Source organism: Microcebus murinus, chromosome 10 (assembly GCF_040939455.1).
Source record: "Microcebus murinus isolate Inina chromosome 10, M.murinus_Inina_mat1.0, whole genome shotgun sequence".
Lineage (NCBI taxonomy): Eukaryota > Metazoa > Chordata > Mammalia > Primates > Cheirogaleidae > Microcebus > Microcebus murinus.
Genome location: NC_134113.1, coordinates 101,183,591 through 101,200,857, shown reverse-complemented (window position 1 = coordinate 101,200,857; position 17,267 = coordinate 101,183,591). Strand labels below are relative to the sequence as shown.

Here is a 17,267-nt window from a genome sequence, read left to right as displayed (position 1 = left end):
GAAATTTTTGTTGTGATATTTTTAAAGGTAATGTGATGAGCAAGACAGAGGAGTACATCCCCTACTTTTCCCCTTCCCTTGTTCTGAAAATGGCTAGGTGAAGTTTTTTCATGATGAATCTTTAAATTGTTTCATCTTCATGCTCTAGGAATTATGATAGCAAGGAAAGTCAATCAAGAAATCCTTGAGGAGAGGTGGAAAAGGAAGTCAATGTCAACATTGCTTCCCAAAGGAATGGTTTCTCTAAAACTCCAAGTAAAGTAAAGCCATATTGAATGTATGCTCTTTAAGGTCTCTATTTCTTAGGTGAATAAGCATATGCAACTGCAGATATATAAAACCATTCATTCCATGTAGGAATAATTGATGACATTTAAAACAGTCATCAAAAAACTGGGGATACGCTAGATACTGTGACAAACAAAATCAAGAAATTGAAAATAAGAGAATGTTCTAGAAGGTGATATTTGTGGTAATAATGATTTAAAAGAACAGTGATTTAAAAATTATTATGAATTATTTTAAATGCATGGAGAAGTATGGAGAAAAGATTTCTAATATGATAAAAAATAACTTAATATAATTATTCATTTCTTTGTTTTTCTGCAATGGGATGTTATACAATTTTTATTGTAAATATAGCTACATACATTATAGTACAAATATTTGAAACCCTCTTACTTTTTCCCTCTTTGGGGCAGAAATACGCCTTTTAGGGGTTACCAAGTAAAATGATAAAATATTAGAACTAGAAAAGACTTTTTTCACTAGAAATTTGTAGTTTCTGGTGCAAAGAAAACTACAATTGGTTTTCCATTACTTCTACGTCTTTGGTTAATTATTTCAGCTTTAATTGAAAGATGCATAACTGGAGGCGGAGGGAGAGGGAAAATCATATTATAGGTAAGAGTCCTCCTCCCACCCACATGGCTGTAAAACATGTGTTTTAGAAGCAAGGCAGCAATTTTTCTGTGTATTTTTTTATATTTGTTAAATTTAACATCTTTAAAGATTAAGTTATTCAGCTTCTCTGGGTTTTTGTGATTTCTTTAATCACTAAATCTTCCATTGTCCTCAGGATTCAAAAATTTCCTCTATGGAGCGTGGGCTCCGAGACCTAGAAGAGGAAATTCAGATGCTGAAATCAAATGGGGCATTGAGTACTGAAGAACGGGAGGAAGAAATGAAACAAATGGAGGTGTACCGAAGCCATTCTAAATTTATGAAAAATAAGGTAATGGTGTGCAATACTTTAATTCTTAAAAGGGGTGTGAAAAAATTGATGTATACTTTTTACATCCTTAGTGATAATAAAGATCTACTTACACTGTTTTGTCAGACTTCAGGGAAAAATATTTCCAACACAGTTCTTCCAAATGGAACGTTTCCAAAAAGAGTCAGAATTACTGACGTCAGATAGTCGTTATAAATTTTTACTAAAGGAGAATTGCCTGTATGAGGCTGCATATATATTGTCACAGTTTAGCTTTTCTTATCTCTCTGTACTTCTGAGGTCATTTAATAGAATTATAACCACATGAGTTTCTCTCACTATGAGACATCAAGTTCTTTACCCCTTATAAGGATTTTAAAATTCAAAACCCTAGGAGGCTGAATCCAGGCCCCCTAGCCCCCCTCCTCCCCTCCACCTCGCTATTTTCCAAAATGGGCTAAATAAAATCATGTTTCCCCTTCAGAAACAGTTCCATAAAGGAAAGCCCTTTCCATTCCCCTGGGAATGGTCCGTGTGCTCCCAGGCTTATTGCTGCCAATGTGTGCTTCAGGCACATACGTGGTAAGACACCACTGAGACCCAGTAGTCTGTGTGTACGGAGTCAGTCACACCTTCCTCTCTTGGATCCAGAGTCATTTAGTTTGATTCTATAAGGCAAATTGGAGGATTTAGTTTATTACAGTTACCAATTTATCAGTTTTATTGTGGTTTAGTTAAAAATCATGATTTTAATTATAAAATTTTAGCCAGAAAATAAGTGTTTCCACCATTATTTCCCAATCATATTCTCCAGTTTCTTAGAACTGAAAACTGAAACATTCCTGATAGTATAAAGCAGGCGTCCTCAAACTACGGCCTGCAGGCCCCATGCAGGTATTTTTGCCCATTTGTTTTTTTACTTCAAAATAAGATATATACCGTGTGCATAGGAATTTGTTCATTGTTTTTCTTAAACTATCGTCTGGCCCTCCAATGGTCTGAGGGACAGTGAACTGGCCCCCTGTTTACAAAGTTTGAGGACCCTTGGTATAAAGGAATGAGAATCTTAACTTCTCCCGTGTCTGCCTTCTTGCTGTTGGTACCCAGACCTGGCATATAAGTCTATAGAATATTCCTCTACTACATTAAGAATCTGTTATCAATGATTTCTACTAATTTCCTGTTAATTTTGGAACTTCAAAAGTCACATATACAACTTTCTGTAGTTTGGATTTTTCACCCTAATTTGAGAATAAAATATATGGCAATATAAAATCTATGTTTATGGTTGCCATTTGTTGATTAGCATATTCTAGTCCATTTTATAAAAAACACTGTGAAAATATAGAAATCATCTCTGGCTCCTGTTTTTTTTTTTTTTTTTTTTGGAAAAAAAGAATTATCATCTATGGCTCTTTGAACAGATTTGATTGTGTTACATAAGTTATTGTTATTTCCAGTTACCTCTCTGGCTCAAAAGCAGATAATAAGAAGACCTAAGCTGACATTTAAGTGAAAAAGAATAACAATGTCGTGACAGGTAGAGCAACTGAAGGAGGAACTAAGTTCGAAAGAGGCTCAAGGGGAGGAGCTGAAAAAGAGAGCGGCTGGTCTTCAGGCCGAGGTCTTTGCCGTAAGATTTACCTCTTTGTGTGCAGTGATCTCACAGTGGGACCCTGCCAACTCTGGCTTCTGGGTGGCTTACACTTTCATTCTCTATGGTTGGCAGCTCTGCCCATTACTAGCACTAACCAGCCTGCTCTGCTCTTTAACTGACTCCTGTTCACCAGTTTGACCCATATGTCACTTTGTGTGCAGTGAGCCTTCATGTGTTCTAGAAGCCCTATGCCTGGTTCTTTATTGTTGTTTTTGTCATTCTATGGATGGTATTTCAAAGCTTGTTTTTTTCCAACCCCTTATTGTTAGATTGTTGATTTATATGAATGGTGGTCGTTTTTTTCTTCTTAGGTATGGAAATATGCAGATGTGCTAGCCCCATTGCCTAGAGTTTATTTGAATTTGAAGTTTTTGAGTAAAGTGCTTTACCTTATGTAGACATTAAGTCCCCCAGCAGGTGATTTTCCCACAAATGTTACTTTCTTTAGGACAGATGTATATTTAGAGTTAGCTAGTATATTAAAATAGTAAGAGACTTATTTCAAGTATCTAAATCTTGTGATGAACTTAAAATTTCATTTCAAAATATAATAATAAGATAATAAATATAGTTTCCATATATGAGGGTTTCACATCCATGGATTCACCAAATGTTTTTTATTTGAAGGGAAAACAAACAAACAAATGGATGGTTGTGTCTGTACTGAACATGTCCAGACTTTTTTCCCCGTTATCAGTATTCCCTAAATAATAAAGCATAACAGCTGTTTACATAGTACTTGCATTATATTAGGTATTATACATAGTCTAGAGATGACTTAAAGTGTACGAGATGATGTGAATAGGCTATATGCAATTACTACACCATTTTATATTGGGGACTTGAGCATTCATGAATTTTGGTATCCAAGGGCGGTCCAGGAGCCAATCCCACATGGATACCGAGGAACTACTGTAATAATAAAATAGCTAACACTTGCATACTTACTATAAGCATTTTATAGCCTGCTGAGTTAGGTATATTATCAACCCCCAAACTATAGGTAAGGAAACTGAGGTAACAGAATGGTACCCAGTAAAACACAGCTAGTAAGAGGCAGGGTTTGGTTTTATACAAGCATTCTCATTCTAGAAACTGTGCTCATAAGCTCTTCACTACACTGCCCTATATAGGCTGTGTACACATTTGTCAAAGTGTTAGGAAAAACTGCTTCTCAAAATAATTATGGGCTAAGACTGGAATGTAGTATTTAAAAACCCCCCAAACTTGTGCTAATTTGGTATGTTTGTGATTTATGGTCCACTTTATAGCATACAAAAAAAGTGAAATATTTTGGTGGAAAGGGTCTAATTTAGTTTATGGGAACCATGTATTGTCTATAGAAGTTGATCTACAACTTACTTTTTTTCATAGCTACCATTATTCATTTCTGTGTTGTATTAGATAACAGGCTAAGCACGTTTCATACTTTATTTTTTGAATCCCCCATTAGTATAATTTCTCCATATTACTGAATAGGAAACCAAGGCTTAGAGAGGTAAAGTGATTGCTCAGAGACACATAACTAGCTCAGCTTAATATGTGATTGACTGCTAAACTGTGGCTCCTAAGCTGCTTCCCATTTATAATATTCTCTCCCCTTCTCAGTCTTTAAGGAAAATTTGTGCTTCTAAACTCTGCTTTTCATTTAAAATATTTTCTTCCCCAGTCTTTAAGATCAATATAGCATTATTTGAAGCTTATTTAATAATGTAGATGATGAGGAAACAGATATATTTACTTTGATTATATGATTGGAGATAGCTGAAGTTTGAATAGTCATTAAGCCATATTTCTTTAGCAGAGAAAGTGGAAACACTTTGAACACTTTTCCTGAATATTCATTCATACAACAGATGTGTTTTTAGTACAGTCTGTGTGTTAGGGATAGAGTAATACTGATGTGCATTTTTTATTGGTAAAGGGATATCAGGAAAGACATTACAGTATGTGATCACTCCTGGGCACTTGTATGTTTTACAGGATGAAAATCGCTGCCACTTAAAATTATCTTCCATTCACCAGCCGCAGTGGCTCACGCCTGTAATCCTAGCACTCTGGGAGGCCTGGATGGATTGCTCGAGGTCAGGAGTTCGAAACCAGCCTGAGCAACAGCAAGACCCCTGTCTGTACTGAAAATAGAAATAAATTAATTGGCCAACTAAAAATATGTAGAGAAAAAATTAGCCAGGCATGGTGGTGCATGTATGTAGTCCCAGCTACTCGGGAGGCTGAGGCAGGAGGATTGCTTGAGCCCAGGAGTTTGAGGTTGTTGTGAGCTAGGCTGATGCCACGGCACTCTAGCCCAGGCAACAGAGTGAGACTGTGTCTCAAAAAAAAAAAAATATTATCTTCCACTGGTGTCTTAGTCTTCTCAAGTACTTTATTTATATACAATAAACATACAGAAATATTTATTGAATGAACGAATAACTATATCTGTAAACAAGAGATTTCATACATATGAGAGAAATGCATATTTTTTCATTGAAACAGAAGACTAAATTGGAAATTTGGTGCTCCTTAAAAATCTAATTTTACTTAAAGTTTATTTCTTCATGGCAAATTGTTCTCAAAACTCTATCCCTTATATCTAAGATGATTATAATTAAAATACTTCACATACATTTAGTTTTTAAACAGTAAAAAAGTATTCTTTGTTTCATCAGTGATACTGAAATTACTGACTTCTTGTCAAATTTATACTTATTAATAAAATCTTTTAGTTTCTTGCTAAGTGATAGACATAATGTAAAAGCAGATCTGATTTCTGTTTATTTGGCTTACATTTAGAGTAAAAGACTATTTTTAAAATTACTAGAAACAGTAGAAAGTAAAGGAGATGTTTGAAATAAAAGTTTCTGTGTTAAGAGAGAAATTTCGGGAGGATGAATGGCATCCATTTGATTTATAGATTGCCCTTTCAGAGTAATGAATTTGAAATTACGCATATAGATTCTTACAGAATGAAGTTTTATGCTCTCTTTAGGTCACATACTTTTATCCATTTAGTTGGTATGAATGTTGTAGAAGATAGAACTTTGAGGGTAGAATCTTTTTTTTAAGTCAGTACACATATCAAAATTACAGGAATTTTCAAAAGCACTAAAAGTAGTTTTTTAAGATAAGGAGTCTATGTAGACTTTGAGAATGAAAAATATAACTATTATGAAAAAATAAACACAAGAGCAGCAGCTTTTAAATTTGCTTTAAATAGTAGTACTAGGAGGTTTCTTTTTTTCCTTCTGTACTGTATCGCATTAATCCTGCATTCCATCATGTTCTAAAGAGGTATGACTTAAAAAAATGAAAACTGTTCTTATCAGTATAGTGGTGCTCAGTTGCTTTCTGCTATCTCATAGTCATCTAATTGAATTGGAATTTTCTTACCCTCCATTCCCTTTCTAAAGGGTTTAAGAGAATATTTAGAAGACACAATAAACGAAAACTATATGTTGAATAAGTTTTTTGGGAGGCAGGGTGTGGTATCCAAGATTGGACAATACGAAAAGGTGAATATGTCCTATCACACAATTAATGCTGCATTTAATTTCATACCTTGTGACTCAGATCTATCAGATATCCAGATCGAAGGTGGTTGTTTCATTTTTTTTTTTTCTTACAGTGTTTTACTTTCTTTTCTAGATTGGCCAGGTGAAACAGGAGCTGTCCAGGAAAGACACAGAACTACTAGCCCTGCAGACAAAGCTAGAAACACTCACAAACCAGTTCTCAGACAGTAAGCAGCACATTGAAGTACTGAAGGAGTCCTTGACTGCTAAGGAACAAAGGGCTGCTATCCTACAGACTGAGGTAAAAAGAATTCTGGGTTTTGTGGGGAGCTGATTCCTTGGCACCTTTACCTGTGCTATTTTTGTTAGGTTTAGAGTTGAGAAACATGAATAATGTTGTGATTAATTCTTTGGCAATGTAATCCGTTATTTGTACTAAAATATAACCATCTTGTTTCAGTTCTTAGATCTACCAAGTTAAAACCGGTACAGTTTATATATGTTTTTAATATTTTAAACTTTCACCAAATCTATACTTCAAAGTGGACTCAAAGCTAACATTATTTAAAATTACATCTACTTGAAATTGCCTAAAAAAAAAAAAAAAAAGAAAAAAAAAAAAAAAAAAGCTAACATTATTTAAAATGAAAGGATAATTGTAAAAAAAAAAATAATTGATTTAGAAGCTTTAATTTTCACCCATGGTAAATTTTCTGGTTATGAATGACAATGAGCTTGGTTATTCTGTATTTGGATTACATTTAAGTATTATTAATTTTTTGATATTATTAACTTATGCAAACTTGTGGAATCTATAAAAGTTCTAGATCTTATTTTCAACCACAGATCATTACACAATGTGTTCATATCCTGCATGAAAATAGAATTAGTATTTTTAGAAATCTTAGAAGATTATCCTGTCTGTGGCTGTGACTTCAAGTAGGAATACACTAAATAATCACTGATAGATTCTTATCCATCTTATTTTTTTGTTTTGTTTTTTTATTTTATTATTTATTTATTTATTTTTTGAGACAGGGTCTCACTTTGTTGCCCAGGCTACAGTGAGTGCCATGGCGTCAACCTAGCTCACAGCAGCCTCAATCTCCTGGGCTCAAGTGATCCTCCTGCCTCAGCCTCCCGAGTACCTGGGACTACAGGCATGCGCCACCATGCCTGGCTAGTGTGTGTGTGTGTGTGTGTGTGTGTGTGTGTATGTGTATTTTTTTAGTGGTTCAATTAATTTCTATTTTTAGTAGAGACGGGGTCTCACTCTTGCTCAGGCTGGTTTCGAACTCCTGACCTTGAGCAGTCCTCACGCCTGGAATCCCAGAGTGCTAGGATTACAGGCGTGAGCCACCATGCCCGGCCTATCCATCTTATTTTCAATGATCAAAGAGAAGGAATTGATGGTGCCATTTTGATTTGCTGTCTTAATATAAACATTTTTTAAAGATGTCAGTGAAATAGGTAATTTAGGTAGGCATGGGTAAGTAGTTCTGCTTTACAGAAGAGAAATAATGCATATGATGTAGATTAGTTCTTTTTTCTTTTAAAGAACCAGATAGTAGATAAAGGCATAGTTTGATGGAAGAAAGAAATGAAGAGGAAAAAGAAAGAATAAAAACATTATATTCCTATAAGATCAGAATCTTCAAGTGAGGAGGAATAGAGAGAGGACCAAAGCTGTTTCATGTACTATTTTTATCTGTACAGTTTGGGCCTTTGTTGAAAATAAGAGATTCAAATGACATATTTGTCATTTTTCTTATAACTTACAGTTTTTGTATTTTAATTATGTTTCATTTTATCATGATATCTGCTCCATTCCACCTCACAGAGGCTTTTTGGGTCTAAACTCCCGAGATGCAGTGGTGGTTCAGGCTCTGGCTCTAGAGGCATGTTTACTGAGTTTGAACATCAGCTTTACAAACATTTATTGCCAGGTGCATGATGCAGGGCTCATGTTTAACTTCATTTTGCCTCACTTGTCACAGCTGTGAGACGAAGAGAATACTAGTGCTTGACTCATAATTTTGTGTTGTTAAAACTAGTTTTTTATTCATGCCTACTGCCTGGCACGTAGTGAGGTTTTTTTTACATTAGTTATTGTCTTCATTATTATAATTCTTATAATAAAATCAGCTAATGTATGTAAACCTTTAAGATATTAAGAGAACATAGTTCATTTTCTCTTTCATTGGCATAAGTTTTATTTAGAAGATCTGCTCTTTCCTATTTTTATTAAGATTAAGTTTATTCAGGGAATTACAAATATAAAATTATCTGGAAATATTACCTGCAGAGTTACTAATTTATGGCTTTATTAATCAGAGTTTTCCACTTCAGTAATCTGAGTGCATGCAGTACTGCAGAAGGGTCGGAAGAGGGTGCTGGTGTGTTAGAGGTGGGCCCTAAACCAGGTTGGCTGCTGTAACAGCTTTGGAGGGAGGTGGCAGAGAGCTAAGCAGTTGGTCAATGGTAATGCAAACATACAAAAGCTTATCACAGTTTAATAAATGACTTTTCCCCCTTGGCAATCCATCCTTCTCTTTGTACCCCTCTCAAATAATGTTCTTATTAGCTAGGTCTCACACAGATGGGCTTGCAATTGGTTTCTTGTACCATAGAGAATAAAGACTATTTGTTGTCATTCTTGAATGGTTTTTATCTTTGGTTTTAGCCATTGTGGAAGTAGCTGAGTCTCAGTGATTACTCCTGTATGTTTTTCAAATAACCGCTCAAATATAACCATCCATCCTAAAAGGTGTATGAAAGTTAACTTCCTTTTGAATTTGGGATGATTTTAAGAATGTAATATGCCCATTTATTTGCATTTACTTTTAAAAAAAATTACTCTGGTGACACTTGACAAAGGTCACTTTTTCCAAAGTGATTTTCCCATGTTAGAGCTCAGTGAAAGGCAGTTTGTGCCAGCTCTGTGTATTTACATAATTTACTCTTAATTGAGTTCTTTGCAGCTGTCCTAGATTTCAATCTAACACTCATATCACTAAGTTAAGTATATGTGAAAAAGAACATGGATCATGGAGCTTAAAAAATTTTTTAACGGAAAAGAGTGATGTGGGAAACAACCTGATGTTTTTCCTGTTGAGGGTACGTGGAATGTGGCCCTCTGGTATTATGTAGTATATAATGTATATGTAATTGCTCCTGTTATATTGACATCTCTTTTAGTATGTTGAGTTTCACAGAGATGGTCTGGACTTAGTAGCACAGTGATTAAAGACATGGGCCTTGCAGTCAGATGTAGGCTTGAAAAGCAACATTTTATGTTTACTTGTTGTGTGACCTTAGAGGAGTTACTTTTCCTATCTTAAGCCTCCATTTCCTCATCTATACAATGAGGATAATGATATTAATAATAACTTCTAAGGATATTATAGGCTATAATAGGGGTTTAATTATGTAGTTTTCATCTGAATAAACTCAGTGGATTAAAAAATTTTTGAAACACCTTATAGTTTGTAGCACTTTGATTTGATTTGATCTTTTTTGTTTTATTTGCTCTACATAGTGATAGTATGGGTTAGGCAACATAAGTATTGTTGTCTCTTATATTGAGAATGTTAGGAAGTGCTTATTAACATACTGCTTTGGGACTGTTCTCACTAGTAACCCTGGAACTTCTGATATCAGTTCCAGTAGTCTCAGGAACTTTTCTATTTTATGTCTTCTTATTCTTGAATCTTGATGCCATACCAGGGACCTCCCATTGAATTTATTTTCTAGATGAGTTCTCAGTGTACAGAGTAGAGCTGATTTTATCAATAAACTAAAATAATGTAGACCCTTAGTGCCTCAAAGTAGTACTTTTTTTCCTTGCTTCTGCTGAAAATTGTGTTTTAGAATTGTTTATATAGGTGAGCAGTGTCATCCATATCTTAGTAGCAGTAAGAGGAAGTAGTTCTTTTGTCAGAGGTGACCATCCAGCACAGTGTAAAGAACTGCCTTACTTTAGGCTCCTGGGCACTGCAGCTAGGATGCTGCTGATGTGCACCTTCTGCTTACAGTCCCCTAGGGCCCCAGGATGGGGCCTCTTTGAGTTAGAGTCTATACAACTACTTTGGTATTAGAATTCATCTTTTCTGACTCTGCTAATTATGGTATGCTATAGAGACCATGACTCTGGCTTGATTGATAGGTTGGGGACTAGCCACAAAGAACCATTGGGAGAAGGGGAAACAGTTCATGTTAGTAGAGATGAGAAAAGAGTTTAGGATGAAAAAATTGTATAGCTTCAGAGAGAGATAGGCATTGTTCATAACATGAGAGTAACAAAGAAAAGAAAGATTTAATGATTGCTGTCTTCATTCATTCAACAGTTATTTGTGGATACCAGCTGAGGACTCTTTTGAGCATTGAGGACACAGTGGTGAATAAAACAAAGGTTGCTGCTGATCTGTATCTATATTTATGTATATCTCTGTAAATAGCTGCTTAGAATAAAAGAGGGCTGTGTACCACTAACAGAGATGGGGTTTGGAATATTTTTTGGTGAATGTTTTTCTTTCTCACTGTTCTAGACAGATTGTTGTTCTGTCATGACGCTGTGAGCAGTGCACAGTCCAATAGGAATTATGGGTTTGGGGCTGGGGGCAGGTGCTACAGGATAGCAATGGTGTGATACTCAAACCTGCTGGGGAAGGTGGACTGGCCAGTTTTTGGGTGCTCCTTCCTTTTTTAGCATCCTCTTTATACCCAAGGCAGGGTATGGGTTTAGAAAAAGAGCTTTGTCAGAGCAGAGGTACAGATTGTTAAACCAGAGCCTTTCTGATCTGGGAGGCTTATTTCCTGCCACCCCATTCCAGATGGAGAGTTGACACTGCTCATAGTGGTGATGGGATATTATATCTTGTTTGTGGGGAGAAGTATATAACATTAAGCCTGAGAAATTGACAGGAAAACATGAGTTTAAGTATGGGTCTTAATACACCAAGACAGTCAGAATGGAATGTATATGTTTCAAACCAAAAGAATAAAACTCAGTTTATCCAGTGGAGAATAGAAAAGAATTGGGGTGTGGGGAGACATGATGATATGCAGATGCTATGAAAAAAGGCGGCTAAGAGAAGTATGAATAAAATAACAGGAAAGGCAGTACAAATGAGTTAAACTTGGATTAAAATATAAATCTGAATTGGGCTAAAAATAAGATAAAGAAATATAAACATAAGGCAAAAAGAAACAGCAAAGTTAAAGTACAAAGATAGAAAAAATGTAAAAATAAAAGTTATATCAGGAAAATACGTCCCCCCATCTGATTTGTTTTACTATTAATTATCTTTTAAGGCAAAGAAGTTATAAGACACACAGCAATGTGATATACTGATAAAAAATAATAGATCAAGAAAATATAATTGTGCAGTCCTCCTGCCTTGGCCTTCCAGAGTACTGGAATTACAGGCATGAGCTACCGTCCCTGGTCCTAGATTTAACATACATATGTTGACCACATTAGGTGATCATTAAAGGTCCTTTAAAGGAAAAAGTCCTTAAAAAAAGGAAATATAATTTTATACTAAATAGTTAATGGAAGATGTGGTTTAAATAAAAAATATTGTTAATATGAAGTTTTTAGAACTAATTGGGGCTAGGAATAAAGGGATTAGATTGGTTTCTCCAAAGGAAGTTATATACAGTCAGATGGGAAGAGGAGAAATGACAAAGGAGTGGAGAGAACTGAACACATGTGGTCAGAATTAGAAAGGGAGAATGTCATGTTGGCAAAGCCAAGGGAAAAATGATAGGAAACAAGCCATTTTTTTTCCATGGAATTCATTGTTAACTACTAATGTACATTTAGATAAATCTATTTACTGATGTAAAACAAAGGAAGGTTAAGATACTTAATAGTTTTTTAATAAAATCAAGAGGAGAAAAGAGCAGAGTTCACTTTTTTGTTCACTTCCATTGATAGAAAAAAACCCTTCTGTTTTTATTGAAGTTGGCATAAACTGCCACAGACTTTGATGCTTGGCAAGCTAGGTGAATGCTGTTCTTCCAACTCAGTTGATGTGAATAAACAAGGTTTTATTCCTCCTGCCAGGAGTGGTGTTAGGGTGATGATTATGTGTCCTGCTAGTCTTTGAAGGGTTTTCCTAATTATGTTTTTTGTGGTTTGAAAAATATGGACCTCATGCAAAATTATACTACAAATTTAGTTTAATCCAAACCAAAAGATCGGTTTAGAATTCAGAGCAATTAATCTTAGTAGTAGCAAAGTGGGTTTCGTGGTGGTTTTTATCTTGAATCTGCAGACCAGCACATTTAAATTCTGCCTTGCACAAAAAAGCATACCGGGAAAAAGTGTACCCAGGCGATTTGAATTGAGTACTTAGTAAAGAAAAGGTCATTTAATCATTAGGGCTATGGACCTGGGCAATTTCTGTGCCTGATATTTAGAAAAGGAAATATTTTGATATCAAAGCCTATACTAGCCATGCTTACACCAAAGGTTGTATGTTTATAACAAGGGTTCTCATTCTTTACCCTTTTCAGTCACCCATACCTGTGGGTCTCATACTTGACATTCTCTCAAAATGGCTTGCAGGTATTTATGACTGGTCAACACTGGCACATTTTCAGGTTGCTTAACTGAGTCACAGATCTAATGTAAAGGTACAGCCAGGGCATCCAGGTACCTTTGGTAAAGGAGCAGCAATGTGGGGTCCTATGAAATATTGAACCATCAGAAAGAGAAACATTTAGAAGTGACAAGGGATGTTTTCCCATTGTATTGTGATCCCTGACCTGCAGATGGAAAGCCTTGTGTTTCTCTGAAATTAATGCTTACGAGAACTGGGAGACAAGCAAATTAGGCAATTCAGACTTCTCTACAGGGTTAAATGTTGGGGCTTTTTGCCTCTATTGTAAGAATTTAATAGTATATTTAGGGCGTAATTTTTAGAGAATTGCTTTGTTTTTTGCTTGTGGTTATTGGTTAGACATATTAGAAGAGGAATATTAGTATTATATATAAAACACAAAGTAGACTATAGAAATGAGGTGCAAATGATTATGTGATTTACGTATTTTTAAAATTTCTGGCATGTTTACTTTTCTAAGGCTTTGACCTCCTTAACTGTGCAGAAAAGTCAACAGATTCAATAAGTACCTTCTTTGCTCACTGTGACTGATGCCCTCCAGTGGACTCTGCTAATAGGAACCAAAATCTGATACTGTCAAATAGGATTAGTAGCGACACAGGCTGGCTGGAGCTGTGCCTGAATGCCACATGGATAGGGTCATAGGGTTCTTTTGGCATCTTGAGCACCTGGTTGTTGAATGTCATACTCCACAAAGGTCTTTGCTCTGTGGTGGCAGTCCTTCTTTCTCAACTGAATCAATATTCCATCTCTTCTGATATTTCATTTATTGACCTTTTTTCTTTGCATAGTAGAGTGTTTCTGATTTTTTTTCTTGATTTTTTCCCCCTCTAAACATTATACTATAAGATCTGATTTTTAATAGTTAGATGAGCAAAGACAAAGGGAAACTTAAAGACTTTGTTGTCTTTTACTTTAGAATGTACCAATAGGGATCTCAATGGTGGTCATGTAATTCATCTTTGTTTTGCATTGGATTTTAATTCTTGCCCTCAGGTCTTCAGTGCTGGATCCAGGCACCCAATCTGGAAAATTTTATTGTAGCATCTCTTGGACTCACTAGGCTTGACTTATTGTAGTTTTGCTGTTTGTCAGTAAAACATATTTTTATTTAATTTAATTTAATTTTTGTTTATTTCTTTATTTTTTTTTTCCATTTTCAGTTGGTCAATTAACTTTTTATTTTTATTTTTAGTAGAGATGGGGTCTCACTCTTGCTCAGGCTGGTCTTGAACTCCTGAGCTCAAACGATCCACCCGCCTCAGCCTCCCAGGGAGCTAGGATTACAGTAAAACATATTTTTAGATCATGGCTAAATAAACTTTTATTTTTCCTTGTTCCTGAAGAAAATATTGAGTAGGCCGATCATCTTGACACATATTAACTCTTAGTTTACATTTCATGTAGAATTCAAGAAAAGTGCTCATTTAGATCCTATTTGATTTTTTCACTATCATTTTGTAATTTTCAGCATACAGCTCCTGTACATGTTTTGTTAGATTTATACTTAAATATTTAATTGTTTTGGAGTGGTTGTAAATGATCATAAATTTTGAAAATGCAAATTCATTAATGGGTCATTTAATTTTGGCCAATTCACAAAATACTCATTTTTTTTTAATTTCGGCATATTATGGGGGTACAGATTTTAAGGTTTCAATAAATGCCCATTTCCCCCCTCCCCCCACAAGTCTGAGTCTCCAGCATGACCATCCCACAGATGGGGCACATCTCACTCATTATATATGTATATACCCACCCCCATCCCCCCTGCCCAATGCCCTATTACTGCAGTACCTATGTGACCACTTAGGTGCTGTTCAGTTAATACCAATTTGCTGGTGAGTATATGTGGTGCTTGTTTTTCCATTCTTGGGAAACTTCACTTAATAGTATGGGTTCCAGCTCTAACCAGGAAAATATAAGATGTGCTATATCACCATTGTTTCTTAGAGCTGAATAGTACTCCATGGTATACATATACCACATTTTATTAATCCATTCTTGGATTGATGGGCACTTGAGCTGTTTCCACAGCCTTGCAATTATGAATTGTGCTGCTATAAACATTTGAGTGCATGTGTCCTTTTGTAGAGTGTCATTGGATCTTTTGGGTAGATGCCCAGCAATGGGATTGCGGGATCAAATGGTAGATTCACTTGTATCGCTTTAAGGTATCTCCATATTGCTTTCCACAGAGGTTGAACTAATTTACAGTCCCACCAGCAGTGTAGGAGGATAGAATTATTTTATTTCCATCTTGATTTCTTCATTTATGAAGTAATCATTTAGTAGGAGGTTGTTTAATTTCCACGTTTTTGTGTAGAAATGTGAGTTTCTGTTAGGGTTGATTTATACTTTTATTCCACTGTGATCTGAGAAGGTACATGGAATGATTTCTATTTTTTTAAATTTCTTGAGATTTACTTTGTGTCCTAGGATATGGTCAATCTTAGAGAATGTCCCGTGAGCTGATGAGAAGAACATATATTCAGTGGATTTTGGGTAGAATGTCCTGTAGATGTCAAACAGACCCAGTTGTTCCAAGGTTTTGTTTAAGTCCATTATTTCTTTATTAATTTTCTGTTTGGAGGATCTGTCTTGTGCCGTCAGTGGGGTGTTGAAATCTCTGGTGATTATGGAGTTGCTATTAATCCATTTGCTTAGATCCAGTAAGGTTTGCTTTATGAGACTGGGTGCACCTAAGTTGGGTGCATATATATTTAAAATTGTTATCTCTTCTTGTTGAAGTATGCCCTTCACCATTATATAATGACCCTCTTTGTCTTTCACTACTTTCGTTGGTTTAAAAACTAAATCGTCTGAAATTAGAACTGCCACGCCAGCCTTCTTTTGGCTTCCACTTGCCTGGCATAGTGATCTGCACCCTTTTACTTTTAGTCTATATGCATCCTTGCAGGTTAGATGTGTTTCCTGAAGACAGCATATACTTGACCTGTATTTTCTTATCCATTCAGCCAGCCTATGTCTCTTGAGTGGAGAGTTTAAGCCATTAACATTTATTGAGAGAACTGATGGGTAAGGTAGATTATTGTTCATTCTGTTGGGTTGGATGTTGTTGCTTTGATTTCTCTCTTGAGCCATTGTATTATCTGGCCTTTAATCTTTTGGTTTTGGTTGTTTTTATATTCGTGAGTTTTTATTATGGTGTTCCATGCATAACACTGTTTTGAGTACTTCTTGTAGGGCTGGTCTTGTCTTGGTGAATTCTCTGAGACTTTGCTTGTCTGAGAATGTCTTTATTTCTCCTTCATATATGAAGCTTAATTTTGCAGGGAATAAGATTCTAGGGTGGGCATTGTTTTGTTTCAGAAGAGTGAGAATGGGGCCCCAGTCTCTCCTTGCTTGTAAAGTCTCATTAGAGAAGTCTGGTGTTATTCGAATTGGCTTTCCCTTGTATGTCACTTGCTTCTTTCATCTTACAGCTCTAAGAAGGGCCTCTTTAGTTGATATTTTGGTCAGTCTGATGACTGCATGTCGTGACATCTTCCTGTTTGCATTGAATCTCCCAGGGGTCCTCTGAGCTTCTTGAACTTGTATATCGAGATTTTGAGCAAGGCCTGGGAAATTTTCCTCTATTATATCTTCAAATAGCTTGTCCAACCCATGGGTATTGTCCTCTTCCCCTTCTGGTAACCCTATGACCCTCACATTAGGTTTCTTCACATAATCCCACAGCTCTTGTAGGCTTTGCTCTTTTCTCTTGTTTCTCTGCTCTATCTCTGTGATGGTTTTATTTAGTTGGAGGGTGTTATCTTCAATCTCTGAGATTCTTTCTTCTGCTTGATCTACCCTGTTCTTGAGACTTTCCACTGTATTTTGTAGTTCCCTGAATTGATTCTTCATTTCCAGGAGTTCGGTTAAAGTTTTCTTCATTGTGTCTATTTCTTTAGTGAACTTTTGTTCTAGGTCCTGGAGGCTTTTGGTGGTTTCTTTGTGTTGGTTATTGAGTTGTTGTTGCAGTTCGGTGAGTGTTCTTATGATCCACATACGAAATTCCTCTTCTGTCATTTTGGTTGCCTGATTTGGGTTGGTGTCCGTTTCTAGGGGGCTGGTTCTCCTCTTTGGGGGTGTGTTTTCCATTTGGTTCTTCATATTTCCTGAGTTCTTTCGCTGATTTCTTCCCATGTCGATCAGTTGTTGTTTCTTTCCTTTAGGTTTCTGTTTGGGTATTCACACGCCTTGTTTAGTTTCTGAGCCATTAGGTGGTGTCTGTGGGTGAGATTCGACCACTG

At 35.9% G+C, this 17,267-nt stretch overlaps 1 protein-coding gene across 21 annotated transcripts in view; it reads left to right on the top strand.

Annotated features, from left to right (window-relative positions):
* ERC1 (ELKS/RAB6-interacting/CAST family member 1) overlaps positions 1-17,267 on the top strand; it is a 560,419-nt gene that overhangs the window by 147,645 nt on the left and 395,507 nt on the right. For 10 of the 21 annotated variants that reach the window (XM_012747177.3, XM_012747178.3, XM_012747180.3 and 7 more), the window contains exons 5-7: positions 1,079-1,234; positions 2,754-2,846; positions 6,516-6,683. In XM_012747177.3, the coding sequence (XP_012602631.1) occupies positions 1,079-1,234; positions 2,754-2,846; positions 6,516-6,683 (417 nt within the window). The remainder of the gene's footprint in view (positions 1-1,078; positions 1,235-2,753; positions 2,847-6,515; positions 6,684-17,267) is intronic. The other 11 variants (XM_076007810.1, XM_012747187.3, XM_076007809.1 and 8 more) reach the window with 2 other exon arrangements.